We start from the raw sequence: 19141 nt of genomic DNA, 5'->3' as shown, positions 1-19141 counted from the left end.
AGCTTCCTTTCAGTTTTTTTTTCTCAAAAGCGGCGCGGCCTTCGCTGCTCATACATCTTACCCTAAATTGAGCGTAATAGTACATCATATTCTGAACTAATGAAATAATGCAGCGAGACTTGAGGCATTTTGTTTGAACCGGGTGCTACTCAAAGCGGAATTGTGACCCTGCTCAAGCTTGAGGTAGCTGCAGACTGTGATCTTGGGTTGGATTGTGACAAAGCCAGGTCATCTTGGCTCTATCAACTCTGTTGTGTGCGTGTTTTTTGTTTTTCTTTCCTCCCGCTCTGCCGGCAGACGGCCTGAGTGCCCGCCGCGCTTCCCGCCGCCGTGCACCGCTGAGCCCCGAGAGTAGACGCAAACGTAGGGAGAAGCGCCGGCAGGAGGTGTGCGCAAAATACACTCAAGGAGGGTTGCAGCAACCCCTGGCCATTCCAAAGGGCCAACAGTCGCTGGTAAATAGCAGACAATAATTTATAACAGCAGCATTTGGTTATCATAGCAGTGGCAGCTACACTATGTCATTCTCTTGCAGACCTATTGTTTTTATTGGCAATGTGCACACAGCACGCCAGTTCTCCTGTGACCAGCTTTCTGCCTCTTCCGACTTTTTTGGTTTCACGTGTGACACTGTGGGTGCCATGCGAAAACATAAGGGAACATATGGAAATATGCGTAAACAACTCTAGTTAAAACAGTGCTTACTACAGTTTGAATGCACATGAAAAAAAAAGTAGGAGACACTAGAGTCTCGGATGAAAAAGAACTGACCAAGAGCAAGGATACCTGTTAGCAAAATTATTTCATGAGAGATGGGTCGAGCCTTAATGGAGCTGCTTAGGTTTTATTCTAGCTCTTGTCGTCTAAGAGTGCTCACTTCGTCTTACGGGGAATGTCAGATGAGCTCAGGTGTAAAAATAGAATATCTTTACTTGCATGCTGTTGCATGAACTGTAGCTTTATTTTCTCTAGATTTGGTGCCCCGCCGCGGTGGTCTAGTGGCTAAGGTACTCGGCTGCTGACCCGCAGGGCGCGGGTTCAAATCCCGGCTGCGGCGGCTGCATTTCCGATGGAGGCGGAAATGTTGTAGGCCCGTGTGCTCAGATTTGGGTGCACGTTAAAGAACCCCAGGTGGTCTAAATTTCCGGAGCCCTCCACTACGGCGTCTCTCATAATCATAGAGTGGTTTTGGGACGTTAAACCCCATATATCAATCAAATCAATCAATCAATCTCTAGATTTGGTTCAAAGTAAGAGTGATGCTGTTAAATGGACAAACCACAGCCACTTTGATCCTGTTTGTTTTTCATAATACTGTAAGCTGATTTACTACACATTAACTTGTGTACATAAATCACACTAGCTCCTACATACTCTCAAGTGAGACGATGTATTGACGTTGCTAAGCAAGCTTATCCCTTTGTTATATTTCTCTTAAATGCACAACTTTTAGTGCCTGAAACGTTTCATTGTGCTTTCATTCTGATGCATTGCTGTAATATGCAACATATAGGAGCAGGCAATAGAAAGGTCCAAGGAATTTGGCAGATTCTTTAGGGCACCATTATTTCTGTGCTGTCTTCCAATCTGTGTCGTAAATTCTTGGCAAGACAAAACGAGCTTTTGTTCAACTTGCGTATGGCATAAGACTTGACAGTGCCTCAAGGGCCCCATCTTGTTCATAGCATGCTGAACACCATCGTTATGTTGCCACTAGTTACTTTTTACTGAGTGCTGTGGCAGTAGAGATGCCTTGGCACCTTATGCTGGTTTTTGTACATGATGGTACTGCAAAGTTACTGGCTCTGCGAGGAATGATCTGCGAGGAATGATCTGTGAGGAACTCAGAGTTTACTGCATAAATATATGATATGCTATGGACTAACTAGCTTTCCTGCTGCAGCAGCTACTGCGAATACAACACCTGTAGCGTCGCATTCTTTGTTATCTTCCCTATCATTTTGGCCAGTACTTATTGGACAGCGTGCATAGAGGAGCTGAAAGAGCGGCATTGTTGTTCGAGAACAAGAAACATCAATAAAACATTTCATTCAGGCATTGAATGAAATGAGCTACTACTTTTCATTTCGAAACCACTGTGTCCTCATAAATGCTCATCACATGGCGTGCAAGGCTTTCCTTGCTCATGCACTGTTTCTTTCTCTTTTCATGAAAGACCTATGAACACAACTGGGAGCTTGCTTGCAGGTGGAGCTTTGCTTGCTACACTTCCAAAATGAATGGCATTTGACTCGGATGATGTCAATCACACCATCTTCTTTAGTATACAATTGTAGAGTAGTAATAGAAAAATAACCGTGTGTTGACAACCTACATATACCTCCGAGAATAATTAAATTTAGAAATAAGCATATTAAACGGCTGTTAGATATAGTTTGTTACTTTTTTTTGCAATGTTGCAATTGACCATGTAGAAATTTAAGCCAAAGCTAGTCAGACCCACAGCGTAAAAGGAAAATGGCACTGGTTGCATTTACGTTACAGCATCTACCAGCTGAAGATAAGTTTTAAGCACTTGTTTAAGTGATAAGTGTAAATAAAAAATGCAAAAAGTTTTCTTTAAGCTGAATGAAATGTTATATATAATTACTTCATCAGCTGCACCGTCGAGAGTATGCATTTCTCAGTCGAAGGAGTTCTGGTGATGGCATTAGGTGACGAACGACAATGAACGCGAAGGCATTAGGAGTTAAAAGCTATTTCCTCTGCCAGTATGGCTCGAGTATTACAGTTTTCTTCTGGTAATTTGTTTCCATTGTGTAGAATCACTGTTACAAGGGCTGCAAGACGGGATGCTCCGAGTCAGACCATGGATATGCCCTTTTTTTGTTTAGTTTGTGGATTCATCCTTTTCGGTTCGATACTGTAGTTCGCTTTTCACTGCAGTCTTCGTTCTCTTGTTTTCCTTGTACTCGGTGTTTTCACAAGTTTAAGAGCACTGTTGGTAACATTGTAGCTGCTAAGAATTTCATCATAATTTGGACATGCACAACCTGCATTTGCAGTTGTCAATTATCTATTATCACCAACTGCATTTGCAGTTGTCAATTATCTATCATTACTTTTGACTTAAGTCAGAAGTAAACAAATGCCTTCAGCTTACTGAGAAGTCTCATTCTATCACTGCACTTACAATGCGTTATATATCTTTATGGCGTTGCCCCAAACAGAGTTTAGGGACCTCACCGATTCACTTCGTTTGCAATCCAGTGCCGCTGAAATGGGTTGCAAGCATTATTCGCTGAATCTGCAGGCTATGGCATTTATTCGGAGCTCCATGCAGTGCCTTCTCACTGTTCTTAAGCAGTCATTTCTATCTGCATGGCGAACTGCTGTTACCCTTGATTGCCCCTCTTGTCATGGCACATTGGTCTTTATTAAAAATGTTTGATAGAACCAATAGCTACATTTCACTTCAGGTGTCTCAGAACTCATTCTCCAACCCCAGAAGTTGCAAACATTAATTGGTTCTTCTCTTGCCCCACCTTTCCAACAGTGTAGAAAACAAATCTGCACGGCCCACACAGCAAGGTTGGTGAAGTGCGAGGGTGTCCCTCTGCAGGTGCGTCGACGTACGCTGGCAGCATAGGTCCGTGCCATGCCATGCAGCAGCACTGGCATACTAGCTGCGCACATGCATGACACAGGCAAAGCATGGCAGGCCACAAGGAATGCTTTACGGCAGAAGCAGCTGATCCAGACAAACAAATGTTGCACACCAAAAGCATGACGGCAGTTTTCAATGTTTTGTTGAGACTCGTGGCACTGGCTGATGCTGCTGCTTGCGCTGGAAGCCTTTACGGGTTGAACCGTTAGCTTTAGCTGTCCCTGTTTTTGCAAGTGCGAGCTACAGGCACGCAGGAAGATCTTGCTGGATTGGCTGCTGTGGAATAACAGTGTTTCTCAAACTGTTGCTCTCTAACACTATCGTGTCCTTTGTCAGGGTGTGTTCGTTTCAAGTGAGACAGGATGGGGGCCTGAGACTGCACCTGATAGTGGTTGCTATTCAGCGAAGCTTGAAACATTGCTGTTCTCTCTTGTGCTTAGTTAGCCGTTTGTCAGTTAAGTGATTTTCCTATACAGCTGTGCCCTCTTTTGAGACGCCTGAAATCTTGCAATTGGAATGAATGATGTCTTGGTTAAAAATACCAAAAGAGAAGCAGCCAATAATGAACAGCTCTTTAATGGGGAAAAGAAAATATTACTAAGCTAATACCACTCTTTATGCATGCATGTGCTTGTTGCTGTGTCATTAGGAATTCCAGGAAGCTTCCCAACGAGCACAGCTGACTAAATAAATTCTCCACTCTAGCAGCGCAGATATCTAGAGCAAATCTGTTTGATCCAAACTCTCTATAGACAGCGTATACGTGTTTTCTGTACCACATATTCAGCCAGCGTTCCAGAAGTTTAAATTAGTGCCATTATTCCTGACGTCGAAATGCATGCACACTTGACTGGGCTATCTGCGATTCCTGAAGTCGTATTGTTGTAACTGTGACAGCCTCAGAGAGCACAGAAATCTACATAACATTTTTGTCAATCTTTGATTGTATCACGAAATTGGAAATGTACGTAAAGTGTAACACTGCATATTTTTATCACTTTGATAGGTTTATAAAGCATGCGCAGCAGTGGAAGGTGAGGAGATAGAAAACCAATCGCACGCCTTTCCACAAATCTGATGCACTACTATTTGAAGCAGTGGATGCAGCTGAGTGTTTTTTTTTTTTTTTCACTTTTAGTAAGTCTTGCAGGCTGATTTGCGTGAGCTTAGTAAGTCTTGCTGGCTGATTTGCGTGAGTGGAATATTTTTTTTTGTTTCTCCTTGGCTTGCCTAATCTTGTGTTTTCGTATTGAGTTGCTTCCATGTACATTAGCAAAAATAGTACTTTTCTGTGTGTGCACTCTGCAGGAAGCTTTACTGTGTAACTTTTTGTTTACCATTAAGTTTCTGAAGTTGAAGCATTAGCTGCCGATTATCAAAAGCTAGGGTTCGCACTCATTTGTGTAGACCAATATTTGCAGACTAACATGCCAAGGCTATGCCATGACTTGCTCGGTTTATACTGAACTGAAATACTCGGTTTATGAACTGAAATACCTAGAACACTTGTATTTACTAGATTGTGGCATGAATATGATTGTATAATGAGAGGTGACTTTCAATTACATCCAGGAAGATATATCATTTTGGTATTCAATTGTAATGTGAGATTTAAACTATCAGAAGTTAAAATCCGCAAAAAAGAATTCTCAGTGCAGTCGTATATAGTACTTCGACTGATGACCCACAAAGTTCACTTTCGCTGTTTATTATATTAATAATATTCAAATAGTTGCTAACTCTGATCAATGCAGGAGGCCGTTACAAAATGTCAAATTTATTGTAAATTTACCACAAGAACCTCATAAAAGCTTTAGGTTTCTCGATGCTTCACCTAAGGTCGAACAAGGTTGCGATGATTGTGTCACCATAGCTCATGCCATTTCACTGTGTCTACACACTATCATGTTTTCAGCAAAAGTTCCATCTTTCATGTTGTCTGAGCTTTTCCTTTCTCATATTTCAAGAAGTCTGTTTTTTTAGCACATTCCGCAAACATGTACCTATATGTCTTAGTCATTGTGCGTACCATTATATTACATGCATTTTGCATAAATATTGTTTAATAATCTTGTTTTTATTTTATTCATGTTTAGTGCTACTGTGATTATGTGCGTGGTGGTCACTTCTATTGCTGATCCTATAAATGCATATCTGTCATTTTTTTCAATTGGAGCCGAGGCAGGCGCTGGTTGGTTCTGCACAGCTATTGATTTCAGCACGCTACTGAGACACACAAGAATAAAAATGCAAGGATAACACATTAATGAATAGGACGCTCCAGTCCTTTCACAATATTCCTGTTTGTGAAGGTTAGATCATCGATTTTAGCTTGGAAATTGTTTTCTTTTTCAAATAAAAACATAAAGTTGCTGAAGAGGTGAAGCTTTTGTGGTGAACATCTTGCTGCAGAAGTTCACTTTGTTGAAATAGCACGATTGGTTGGTTCATTCTATTGAATTTTTTTTATGTAATCTTCAAGTGGCAAAAAAACTAATCTTTCTATGAATGTGCTTCACCTAGGTGGGTACATATTATTGTGGCTTTTAAGTTCACACGAATTGCATAATAATTTCTTTTTTTCACTGTTTTGCGTCGTTCTGCCATTTTCATTCGAACTTGTCATTAGTTATGCAATCAGTAACTTCCTTTAACGTGGCAAGCGTTTCTTTTGCAATGATTTAAGACACATTTGGCAGTCACCACTTTAAAACATACAGCTCATACATTGTCTTTTTTTTTTAATACTCCTAAAAAATTATCTGTATTATGTATTTATGTATATTCCCCACTTCTCCCTCTCTCTCTTTCTATCAATCTGGCTTCATTTTGAGACAGATGTGTCAGTGGCAGTCACCCTGACGTTTTGTGAGAACATAGGTGGTTGTACTGACATATTTAAAGAAACTCATTGTCTGTATTGCAAAACGTTGTCGAAGTGTCCAGTGGGAGCACAATTTTCTCTCTGCTTTTCTTGGCGCAGGCGCAAACAAAATGCGACAATTCAACGTCAACGACGAGGACGACGAACTCCTCCAATACGCCATCGAGCAGTCGTTCGTGGAGGCAAGCGGAGAGGAGAATCAGGTGCGCAAACTTCAAATTTAAAATGATTGGCTCGTCAGGCATACGCTCGTGTACTGCATATCGAACCCTTGGGTGCATCTGTGGAACCCATTGAAACTGATGCATTAGCGAACGTAATAACCATAAGCGAATCTCTGAAAACATCTAAACCCAAAACACTGTTTGCTACGAGCTCTCAGTTGCGTAAATGGAACTCTTGACCTAGGTACTATTCGTCTTCACACTTGGAAACTAAATTTTTTAAAATCTACATTGTTTTCTTGCATTGTTTGCATAATGAAGAATGCTTATGTTATAGCTTGGTCAAAAAAAGAAACACTTTTTGTGTAATACTCTTAAATTCATCTTAAGTAGTTTTCTATATGCCTTATTTTTGCGCTAGGGGATTTTTGTTTGCATTCATTAAAAAAATTTTTAGAAAGCAGAAGTTCAGGGGAAGCTTGAAGAGATGAAAAATTCTTGAGCGTGGAGTGTAGCTGGAGCCAACATTTCCATGAGTGCACTTGTCTTCAAGTTGTAGCACTGCAGAAGACAAGTCCGCTTGTTGGAACGCTCCACGGCTACGCTCCACGTGCCAGAATTTTTCATCAAAACAATCATGGATTCGTAGCTCAGGAATGCTTGGAATGCTCATCATGGATAATATCTGGAGAATTTTTTTTGGTGAATAATGTGTTTTGCTGTAATATAGACTTTGTCTGCTTCAATGAGCTCATTTACAAATATATTGATGTTAGTTATATATAGTGAACGCTGCGAGAGTGCTGACAGTCCCTGTAAAGTTGTTTGCCTCGCATGGGGCATGTGTTTCGCACAGAAGCCGTATTTTGGTGGTGACAATCGCCGGGCGATAGATGGCATTGTGTTCGCGTTGAGTACCACTGTTGGTAGAGTAGTAGCGCCGGCAGTGACCCCTGGCGGAAGGCAGGCCTTGGTGGCGGGCGAGGGTTGAGCGAGCCTCTTCTGCGCGTGGTGGTTGCCGCGAACGATTGTCTCTCGTGGTGGGTCTGCTGTGGACGGCACCGCGGGCCGCCTGCGGTAGGCCAACATGGTGGGTGAAGCGTTGGCGACGCCACCTTTTGTGTGCTCTCATGTTATGTGTTTGTTGTGTTATTGTGTAACAATGTCCTAGCGTGTTAATTACCGTTGATGTATCGATTTGGTGGACGATATTGTCGTCTAAATTAGTTAAATAAATGTGTGTGTACTTGTTTGGTTTGCACCGACCGTGTCAACAGTTTCCTTTCACTCCAAGAGCATGGCGTGGCGCTCGCTCGCCAATTCGAGACCCCACAATGCTCAGAAAAAAGAAATCTGCTAAAACAGTACTGCTTCCTAAATGGAACAACTGCCTATCGGTTTTGTACTTATACTTTGCACCCCTGTTTATCATTGAGTAAACAGAACTCCTGTTAAATGAAACATATTTTCAGGGTCCTTTTAGGTTCCATTTAATGGTAGTCTACTGCACTAAATTTCTCTGAACATGTTTGAATTTATGAAAGGAAGAATGTACAACTATCCATTTGTAGCGCAAAGCCACAAGTCAATCTATTTATCTTGCTTATTGAACTATGCACTATATTATGGAATACCTATAAGACGGTCAAACAGAATATTTTTCTGAAACACACATGGACTATAGTATTTGACAGCTTGTTTAAGTTGTTCCTGCAGTTAGTGCAATGAGATTCGTCAAGAAGCATTTTCCTGTTGCGTACAGCCAGAGCATACAAGTTGAATAATCTATCCAGTTTATGCTGCCAAATCAAGACATGTTGGTGAGAAGATTGCATGATATAGTTATGTTAATTTCCATTACCATTTGACATAACGTGAGACTGCTTGAGGACCTTACACCCTTTCCGACTTTAGTGTGTCACTTTTCAGGTGTGCCTGGTTGTATGTCAACAGGTTGTCAATGTCCTGGCTCGTAAAACTCTATCAGTGGTTCATTATTACTTTGATGACATCACTTCTTATATGCGGGCTATGAATCAATGCTACGTATTGCATGCACCAGCTCTGGTACTTACATTTAGGTGAAATCTAAAGATGCATGTGTGTGTAGGCTATAGGGGGTCCGTCCTATGTACGGCTGATGCAGAAGCCTAGCTAAGGTTTCAACCGCACACAGTCATACCGTGCACGATTAACGTCCCCTTTCCGCAGCTTGAGTCATCGCAGCCACATGAGTTAGGGCAAATAAGACAACAGGCTAGGTCAACAAACTACACTTTATTACTATACGCTAACAATACTGCGTAAATGTCCCATAAGGAAACTTCAGATAACAAAAGTGTAGATGCTTACACCTCGGTCGTTGTCGTCCTTGGCTCGCAGGGGTTTCCAGGTTCGTCCTTCTTCTTTAGCTGCTGGTGCCAGAGAGAGTGTTTCGTCGTTCGCACGCTAGTTTTCTTCACCGTCCCGGTTTCCCTTCTCTGATGAGAATACGTTTTCTCGCTGAGAGAGGGGAAACCCGTTCCGTGCACCAGGAAAGCGGAATCGTGAGTGCCGGCCTCGGGGGGCTCCATCCCTTCGCGAGATGCTTTATTGACTTGTGTCTCGAAGGAACAGTCATGTCCTCGCAACTAGGCTGTCGTGCTGCCGCAGAAGGGGAAAGAGTGATTGGGCGCACGTGCTCCCTCACAAGGCACATGTCGAAGATCGTCAGGTGATCAGAACTGAGTGTCCATACTGACACCACATCATGCCCTGCAGTCGTCAGTCTTAAGTGCTTAACCTGAACATGTATTGCATTTAATAATCTGTACACAGCAGGTACTGTTGCAAAGTTTAGAAATGGTTATAGTGGCTGCAAGTTTTCACCCCACCTCTGCTGTTTCAGGTCACTGTTTGGGAAGCTCTGACGACTGACCAGACGGGCGTTGCACCGGAGCTGGAAGAGGACCACGCCTTGCAGAGGTAAGATATTGGGTTTAAATATAAATATAATGAAACAATAGACCACATAAAAAGCCTAGTTTTATGTAGTGTAGATATAGCAGTGACTGAGAAAGTTTATTTGCCTTGCAAAGAAGAAATTCAGGAGAATTATTAGTGAATGGCAAGTGCAGGAGAAAAACAAAGGGGGGGGGGGGGGGGGCTGATCATGGGCAGCATGGCAGTGCAGCAATTATGCAGCAACATAAAAATATTAAAGACAACCTATGTCTATGTCCATCATAGATGTAATCTGTTGTTAGTAGGGGTGCGTGGATATCTGAAATTTCGAATATTTTTCAAATGTGTTTGCTATTTGATTCGATTCACACCGGAATTTCACTATTCAAACTTCCCCGAAACAAATACAGTTAAACTTGCTTATAACGAACCTCCATATAACGAATTCCTGGACATAACGAAGTTTTTCTATTCCCCGCTGTTGCTCCATAGAAGCACATGTATTTGCGACCTCTATGTAACAAAGTAACAGTGGGAGACAACCTTGATATAACGAGCTTTTCCCATGAACAATCTAAAAATTTTACTCCGCATTTTGGCATTTTGGTACGAGCATGCTCTTTCCACTGCTTCCCTGCCGCCAACAAAGCGCAAAGGGGCGGCAGCGGGCACAGCGCACCAGGCGAGAGCAAGCGCTCATTATTGCACGCGGATGAGCATGAGGCGGGCAGGCGAGCCTGCACCCTACGAGCCAGCGCTGCTGCCATTCTCGCCGCCGCGGGATCCTGCGTGGATGTGTCCCCCCCCACTCAGACCCAAAATAATAATTAAAAAAAAAAAGAAAACTACGACGGCACGTTGACACTGCCACGCTTTTAGTTAGTATCACATACGTGGGGCCGTGCTGCTATGGAGTGCACTTTACCCGAATAGTTTTCCGCGATATCCTTGTATGTGTCCGTGTCCTTCGCTCTTCATTTTCAATGCCGTGTGTCCGCATTATGTCGCCCTCGACGACGTCAGCTTTGTTTTTTTATTGCGACATTAATTATACGGACAGCCTCGGTTGTTTTTTGCCATCACCGCCACCGCCGTCATTCACCGTATATGTATACGTATCTGTATATATGAAAACTCAAGATGGATGGATGAAAAACTATAATGGGGTCCTGAAGAATTCCACCCCATTTTATATGGGTAGGATCGCAGGCCGCTCCCGCATAAGTAAAAAAAAAAAGCTGCCCGCGCTCAGGGCCCAGCTCGTCACTATGCGCCGAAGCGTGCTTATCTCCCACCCGTACTTTGCCCTGCAAAAGGGGGGGAGGGGGGGTAGATGCTTGCGCACGCGCTTATCCTTCGGTGGGGAGAACTGCGAGCCTTCAACTTTGACCGGAACGATTATGTTTACTTGCCGGGCGCACAAAGATCACTTCACTCGCTGGACAGGCACTGCTTGCGAAAATAGTGCGCTTTTCAAACAGCGAAGTAACAACTGGGGCACTTCTTAATTCGCACTCATAACTGTGCCTGTGATTATGTTTCATGCCTCGTTTTTTTGTTTAAACAGCACGTTAAGTGTCGAGTGGTAAATATTGTTGGTTCGCTCTCGTCCTGTGTATGTTGTTTTCGTGCGTCATGTGTGCATGAGCAGCGCACTACACGTTTCAGTCTGCTTGCCGTTCTCAGCGTTACATGTCAAGTTGTTGCTATCGCATGCATTGCTTCGCTCTGTGGCTTTTCTTAATTTTGGACAACCGTGTCGTCACCACCTAGGGGATGTCAGATTAGGCGCTTATGCACACCCTCCGAGACCACGATGACGACAGACCTTTGGAGGTCGACTCATCATGCACTTAAGTCTTGCGCCGCGCTGCTAGATCGCAGGCTGGTAGCTTTCATGATTAGCTGATTAGTTCTGGCAACACGACGGCGCATTGAATGTAATGCAATGAACGGGATAGCGAAAAATCGTAATCCTTTAAGAAGTAAGGCTGGCAGCCAACTCTTTTGTATCCAATATCGCGGAACTCCTACAAAACATTGGTGTGAGCTGTTGCTCCAGGGAGGAGTTGCTTTTTTCATGCAGTCCCGTCATGTTGAAATCGCACTGATACTCGCTGAGATAGCAAGCACGCCAGCGATCGCGACAGCCCTTAAAATCAAAGTTTATTATTGCTACTTGAGCAAGCCCCCCCTCCCCCTCCCCCGACTCCCCGTGTTCTTTTACGCTCGTTCAAGACGGGTGGATTACTGTCTGTCTGACCATTCGACCGCAGCTCTGACACGTGGGAGATTGCATCTTATGCACTTTCTAGGCGGTATGGATGGGCCAACTCATTTGATCTCTGCTTCAGCAGCGCTCGCACGCTTTTAGCCGCTCGTGAAATTATAGGCCCCGCCATGGTGGTCTAGTGGCTAAGGTACTCGGCTGCTGACCTGCAGGTCGCGGGATGGAATCCCGGCTGTGGCAGCTGCATTTTCGATGGAGGCAAAAATGCTGAGGCCCGTGTGCTCAGATTTGGGTGCACTTAAAAAACCCCAGGTGGTCTGAATTTCCGGCGCCCTCCACTACGATATCTCTCACAATCATATGGTGGTTTTGGGACGTTAAACCCTACATATCGATCAATCAATCAATCGTGAAATTACGATGCTAGGGGGGCATGTTATCAATTTGGACTTGTTGTGAGACATGGCAGCAATGGCGAAAAACCGCCGAGGGTCTATATAATTGCTATTGCAATAATAACGCGGTCTTTTACTGTAAATTAGGTGTTTTGGGTTAGCTCTGCCTTCAGTCCCCTTTTGTTTAATTTGCGCGTTTATTTTGCTAATGTTCGTACTGAACCTGTATGTAAAGAAATCCTCTTTATAACGAATTTCCTTTGGAATTCATCAATTTCGTTATATTCAGGTTTAACTGTACAGTCAGTCAAAGTGAAAGTAGTCACTTCTGATTTTGAATATGCTTCACCCCATCACACTCTTTTGTTGCGGCAAAGCTGCCCTTCATGTGCTGCTATGGTCGCAAGTGTGCTGAATCAAAAAAACGCTGGTCTCAAAATGGAGACGATAGATAGTTGTGGCTGAAGTGGGCACTCAGTTAATGCTGTTTTGAACCAGAAATTGGAGCAGGAAGTTCGAAAAAAGGTTCGGGTGCTGTAGGTTTTCAGCATCCAAAATTTAAGGTGTTGTCATATTTTGATGTCTATGAGGCAGGTTTAGAACTGGGGACTCGAATGGAGCACATCCTTGTCTGCCACAGAAGTTGGCCCTTCACCGACTTCAGAAGAGGAGAGACTGAGAATATAGTATCTTAACCTTTCACGTGTAAAGATCTTTCGGCAATGCTTTGAAGTATTAGAAAAATATTCAATTCAATTCGCACTCAAAACATAACATGTAGTACAATTATGTTGCCTTGTCAAATCCAAAATCAAGCACCAAGAATGTAGGTCATATTGCTGTTACTTTCATCACTTGATCATATATTTACATGATTCATATATAGTTAAACATGGACTTCAGTAATCAAATTTTACTGTAGATTTAGCTGTTTGCACTTGAGTAATAGCAAAAGGCTTTCCTAAGCTAGTAATTAACTACTTGTACTACATTTTTCTCGTAATGGTTCCTGTGAACAGGCATGAATGCAAGTCTAATTGTGGCTAAAAGTGCAAAGGAGCCTGTTTTTTTTGGCACGTCAAAAACTTGCAAACCCTTTCCACGTCATTGAAGGTTATGATAGATCTTTATTTAAAGCACCATTGAAGGCTGTGGTAGGTCTTCATTGTCACTTCAAAGCAGAGGTCTAGAATTGGTTTTGACCCGTGAACCGAGGCATACCTGAGTATGCAAGACGGGGGACCCTTAAAATTTTGGGCTCCTTCTAATTTGTGGAAGCCCTACGCAAGCTGCCACAGCTGTACACATTGCAGCATGACCCACAGGCGGCTTACCCGATGTCTAGGTCAAATTCTGCATGGTTGTATGCTCTGTTATCCTCAGGGCCATTCAGGAGAGCCTGGCCAGCTACCAGAAGTCAGTTGGTGTTGCGGATGGAGGGATCACAGTAGGTGCTGTGATCCAACAGCAGCCACAGCCACAGGAGCAACAGCAGCAGCAGCAAGAAAGCAACGAGTGGGCCTTGGGTGCCAGCGGAGGCACCGAATTGGCCATGGCACTGCGCCTGTCACAACAGGTCAAGGAAGAAGAGGACCGACGCCGGCGAGAAGAAGACGAGATGCTCGAGCGCATTCTTCAGCTTTCCATGACCGAGAAGTAGGGAAGTGGCATCCGTCACCTTTCATCCACGCTCGAAGCTGAGCTGTGTTTGAACTCTGTCCTGCTTCGTTGGCAGTGCAGGCATCCACCTTCCTTTTCCTATCGGCCCTCCCTGCCTTTTTATCCTTCTCTTTCACTGATTTTACGCATCGTGTGCAAGTCTGTTCTCAAATGTGTGCCGAGATAAATTTAAAAAATGCCTCATTTTGTTTGTTCGATGACAGCCCAAAGAAATCGGGGCATAAGTGGAGGAGCTGATGCCAGGGCAGTCCGTTGGATGCTGTTTCGCTTGCTTTCGCTGTTTTAATAAAATTTCGATATTATGAACGTAAGGTAGTTAGGTGCACGCCGAGATTTTTGAACGAGTGAGAGGTAGCTTCAAAGCCAGCTGCATTTTAGCAAGCTACAGAAGTTAGTTCGTTCCAGCCAAACCAACTTGCCTCGGGAATCGCCTAGCAGATTGTAACATATTTATAATTCTACATAATGTACAGCACTGAGCACAAGCCACATTCGTGCATTGTAATGGAGGCACTGTACAAAAGCGTTCTGCCCCATAACTTGCACATCAAGGTGAAGGAGGACCTGTGGCAACTAAATAAAGTTGGGACTCCAGAGAACCTTTCCTAACGAGCAAGTGAAGACCTTTTTTTTTTCTTGTGATGGCTCTCACTATGCTGCAGATTGGCAGGGTTTTTGTGTGTGTTTTTATTGCAAGCAGAAACGAGTGGATTATCGGCAAGTCTGATTGATAAGTGCTGACATACAGAACTTTTCTTGTGGGCTGTGGGTGAACAATGGCTGTCTCCTGTGACTGCGGACCAAGTAAATTTGTGAGCACAAAATAGGCGTGCTGCAACAGAGAGGTGGAAAAAGAGCAGCTGGGCTAGTTTCTCATTGCCAGAGCTTGCACTGCTACTTGTATTCATGCATGTAGACTTACTATTGTTTGTTAGTAGTAGAAAAGTAATTTTCTGTTATCATATTTCCTTACTCGTTTCAAAGTGATGGTGCAGCAGCCATTTCGTGTAAACTACAGCGCAGCATTCTTGCAATGTTGTGGATAATGGAGGCGTGATCAGAGAGCAAACAGGGACAATTAATCCAGTTCTCGCTTTGAATATTTTCCAGCTTCATTTCTTTGATGTAATGCTGACCATCCTCGCAACCGATTTTGCCCTGTCACACATCAAGTGACTGCATTTTTTACCAAGCACATTCACAAACTTCTGGCGATGGCTCTAGCACATCAATTCGGTGTGTGTCGGCGACGCAGCCTCAGGTTAACTGCTACAACAACAAAGCAGTACAAACCAGCCCCCTTTCCCAACCTTGGAAACTTCTACAGTCGTGCCACATCATGAAAGGCAATGTTACGTGGACATGATGCATCTCACCCATTGTCACTTTAACGCCGTGGTTTGAAACGGGCAACCTGTGGGCCATATCTTATCCATGACGAAACTCTGTGAAGTATGTTATTCCCTTGCTTTAACCCGTGTGTGTCCTGCACAGACTATCGCCTCCCACCTAAACCTGAGCTGGCTGTGGGAGCAGGCGCTGCGAAACGATAGCTTGCTGATGGATGCAGTCAATCGTCTTTGTTGCTACAACTTTCTGGAGATAAAGGCTTTCAGTTAAGGTTGCAAATGCTCGCTCTTAAAAGTCGAAGCGACATATGAAAAAGTGCGAGTTATTTGTCTACTTGCTGTGGTATGCAGTTGTAGTGCGATATTTATAGAGACTACTGTTTCACTATCGTTTGATGCACGACTCCAAGTGCTTAAAGCTATAGTGCTGCCGTGCTGTGTAGGCGGCCTTGGAGGAAATGTGTTCAAAAGCTATGACAACGGCACAGCAATAGTGATGCTTTCGTTCACCCTGTTGGATTTTCCTCCTTCGTCATTAATCGCTTCAAACCGTTAATTACCTTTTTTTTTCATTTCTTAAAAAATTTAATATTCAAGTGTTATGAGCTGATCAATGCTTTAGACTTGAAAGGGCTGCTCTGGTATATCTATAATTTCCAGCCTATGGTTTTCAAGTAGAGCAGAGGTTAGGCTTGCTTATACATAATAACTATGGTGTTCATGGCTGCTAATGCAACTGTATAGCCTATTTGTGACATTCTTTGATATGTCATTAAGTATGACCATAAAATCAGCCAGTGGTACTATATGCAGATCTTCCCGGCCATCACCATGTAAGCGAGTTGGTTGTGTTGACGCTGATCAGGTTAAAGAGATGATTTAATATTTCGACTGCCGTCACAGGCTTCAGCACTGTGGTACTGCAGTTTGGGAGGTGGCATCATGCTGCATGAATGTGCAGTATGCCAACGGAAAGATTACAAGTAAAACACTAATCACAAAAAGCCAATACGAATCACTGGCACAGCCACAAATTTTTGGGGGAGGGGAGGGAAAGCACCCCCTTGAGTTCAGGGGGGATGCCCCCTTTAAATGGTCATTTTTCTCTCTGTATGCCATGGTGAGAAAAAATTGCGAGGGGGGGGGGGGGGGGGCACAGGTTTGGTGCATTACTCTCTGGCTACACCCCTGATACAAATGTTACACTTATGGGCAGAAATTACCTAGACACTTTAACAATGACATACCCACAGTACTCCATTGGTTACTAGTGTTCAGCCACATTTTGATGCAGTAGAAAATTGATGCATACTCTCTGTGCTTTCTTTTCACGTTATGATACAGTAACAACACGTAATGCGCTTAACGAGACATAAGCATGACCAGGTTTCAATGTGCTCATTTTGCATTGAGTGGTGACGGCACAAAACTGTAGGTGTAGTGTGGTTCACTTTGTTGCAAGTCCAAGGAAATGCTTCTCTGTGGCATGTGTTTCTGTCAGTGTAATCATTGAGTCATTCCAGCATTATGCCAGCACGTGATGACATCTTGTCAATAATGCAAAAAAACTGCATCACGCATTTTTGCCACGTTATATTTCTATAACTCTGGAACGCGAATGCCTGGGTCTAAGTTTGCTTTGTACCACTTATGCTAGTCATCCCTAAGGGTCGTCAAGGCATTAAGTTGTACACGTCTCGCATTTCCATAAACGGTGATTGCAGTGTACAATTTCCAGTCACCAGTAGAATTTGTGTGGGCCACTTCGTCCATAAAAAATCACAAGCCTGCTTCCATGCAGGAATGTTTTCTTTCACCTCACTGATAGCTTGAAAATGCTTCAAATCGACGCAAGCTTAGTGGCCGGGCAACTGAGCAATGCAGCTTTGCGACTCATGCGCACATGCCACGTTCGTCGACACACCACATCTCATTGTGGTCTGATTACTTTGTAGTGCAACGAATGATTCCCTGCCACACTGAGTGCCTTCGCAGCTCAGACCTTTGTGGAGGTTATCCTGCTGAGTTGCACGCATTACTGCAGCAAATCACGCATCCACGATGTACGAAACATTCTAGTACAATTCTACTAGTACTTGTTTGCATTGTACATTGAGCACTGGCATAATAAATGTGATTTGCTATTTCATTGGTCATGTTTTGCAAGGTTTACATTTGGGTTAATTGGTAAGGATTGATCAGGAATAGGGAAAGGAGGACAAAAAAGGAGAGAGGTACAGCAGTACACCATAGTGTGTGCAGTGAGCACTTGCGATGTGCTTATCTGTCTTGTTTGTGGCACAATCTGTATTGATGCCTTGTCATAGTTATAGTCAAATTATTTATTTATGGCACTACTGCAATGAACTTCAGTCACTACTGACATTCTGAGCTAATCTGTGCTAGCGCAACCATGTTTGTGACACTGGTCATTGCCTCAGTAGTGGGAACAAATGATGGCCTTCTAAAGATAACTTAAAAGCATCCTTTTTCTCACATACGAGCACCCACTATTGAATTTTGTTGTGCTCTGCAGTTTATATTGTTACGAGGTTGGTTGCTTCTGAGCGAGATGTATTTGCAGAGTAAAAACTACAGGCAAGAGACACAATGGCTGATTGGCCCAGTCGCGCGCCTGTCAGTCGCACCTCTTCCTTTTCTTCCTCTCCGTAGCAGGACCCCCGGGCGTTGGAGCGCCGTCTCGGCGAGAGTCCGGAGAAGTGCGACAGAAGTAGGGTTTCAAGCGCGAAACATGGACAATGTCAACTAGTGACGAACTTGGTGACGTATTGGAGTGCAATGGCGCTATCTCGTAGGTTACGTCGCTAACTTGACGTAAGACTAGGTAGGGTCCGGCGTATCGGGACAAAAGTTTTTCGGAGAGACCTACACGGCGACACGGTGACCAGAGGAGCACGTGGTCACCTGGGGCAAACGTTATATTTCGATGCCGGTGGTCGTAGCGGGCTTTTTGCATATCCTGTGACCTGGTGAGGCGAGACTGGGCAACTTGACGAGCCATGTGAGCCCGATCAATGGCTTCGCGCGCGTACTCGGAAGGAGATGGCACGAGAGGCAAGGTGGTTTCAAATGGCAATATGGGGTCGCGACCATATAAAAGATAAAAAGGCGAGAATCCCGCAGTGTCATGTCGAGAGGAGTTATATGCGAAGGTCACATAGGCCAACGTTGTATCCCAGTCTCGATGATCATCGGAGACGTACATCGAAAGCATCTCTGTGAGCGTGCGGTTGAGACGTTCAGTTAGGCCATTAGTTTGTGGGTGGTAGGCGGTAGATAGCTTATGGGCTGTAGCACACGATCGAAGGAGGTCATCGACAACTTTGGACAGGAAAGAGCGGCCGCGGTCCGTAAGCAGCTGTCGGGGTGCACCATGGTGTAAGATGACGTCATGAAGAAGAAAATCCGCGACGTCAGTGGCGCAACTGGTTGGCATGGCCTTTGTTATCGCGTAACGGGTCGCATAATCTGTGGGGACGGCAATCCATTTATTTCCTAGTGTCGTCGTCGGAAAAGGGCCAAGAAGGTCGAGTCCCACGCGATGAAATGGTTCAGAGGGGACTTCAATTGGGTGAAGATATCCAGCTGGCAGCAAAGAAGGTCTTTTCCGGCGCTGGCAGAGGTCGCAAGTGGCGACATATCGACGTACGCTGCGGTACAATCCAGGCCAGAAAAATCGACGTCGCACGCGGTCGTATGTGCGGGAAACGCCGAGGTGTCCCGCTGTTGGTGCGTCGTGAAGTTGTTGAAGTATGGCAGGCCGTAGATGACGAGGGATGACAAGCAGAAGCTCAGGGCCTTCAGTGGTGACGTTGCGGCGGTAGAGGATGCCGTCATGCAGCACGAA

The 19141-nt window shown here is 44.2% G+C and overlaps 1 protein-coding gene across 3 annotated transcripts in view; it reads left to right on the top strand.

The window, feature by feature from the left end:
- The window catches only part of LOC119172909 (ankyrin repeat domain-containing protein 13D), a 39857-nt gene extending 25621 nt beyond the window's left edge, over positions 1 to 14236 (top strand). For 2 of the 3 annotated variants that reach the window (XM_037424054.2, XM_075889902.1), the window contains 3 exons: positions 6612 to 6715; positions 9564 to 9640; positions 13628 to 14236. In XM_037424054.2, the coding sequence (XP_037279951.2) occupies positions 6612 to 6715; positions 9564 to 9640; positions 13628 to 13904 (458 nt within the window). In that variant the 3' untranslated portion in view covers positions 13905 to 14236. Of the gene's footprint in view, positions 1 to 297; positions 456 to 6611; positions 6716 to 9563; positions 9641 to 13627 lie in introns of all 3 variants that reach the window. The other variant, XR_012894302.1, reaches the window with a different exon arrangement.
- The last annotated feature ends 4905 nt before the right edge of the window (positions 14237 to 19141 follow it).

This window comes from Rhipicephalus microplus, chromosome 3 (assembly GCF_043290135.1).
Source record: "Rhipicephalus microplus isolate Deutch F79 chromosome 3, USDA_Rmic, whole genome shotgun sequence".
In the NCBI taxonomy this organism is placed as follows: domain Eukaryota; kingdom Metazoa; phylum Arthropoda; class Arachnida; order Ixodida; family Ixodidae; genus Rhipicephalus; species Rhipicephalus microplus.
The sequence above is the reverse complement of the archived record's forward strand: the minus strand, read 5'-3'. Positions and strand labels throughout refer to the sequence as shown.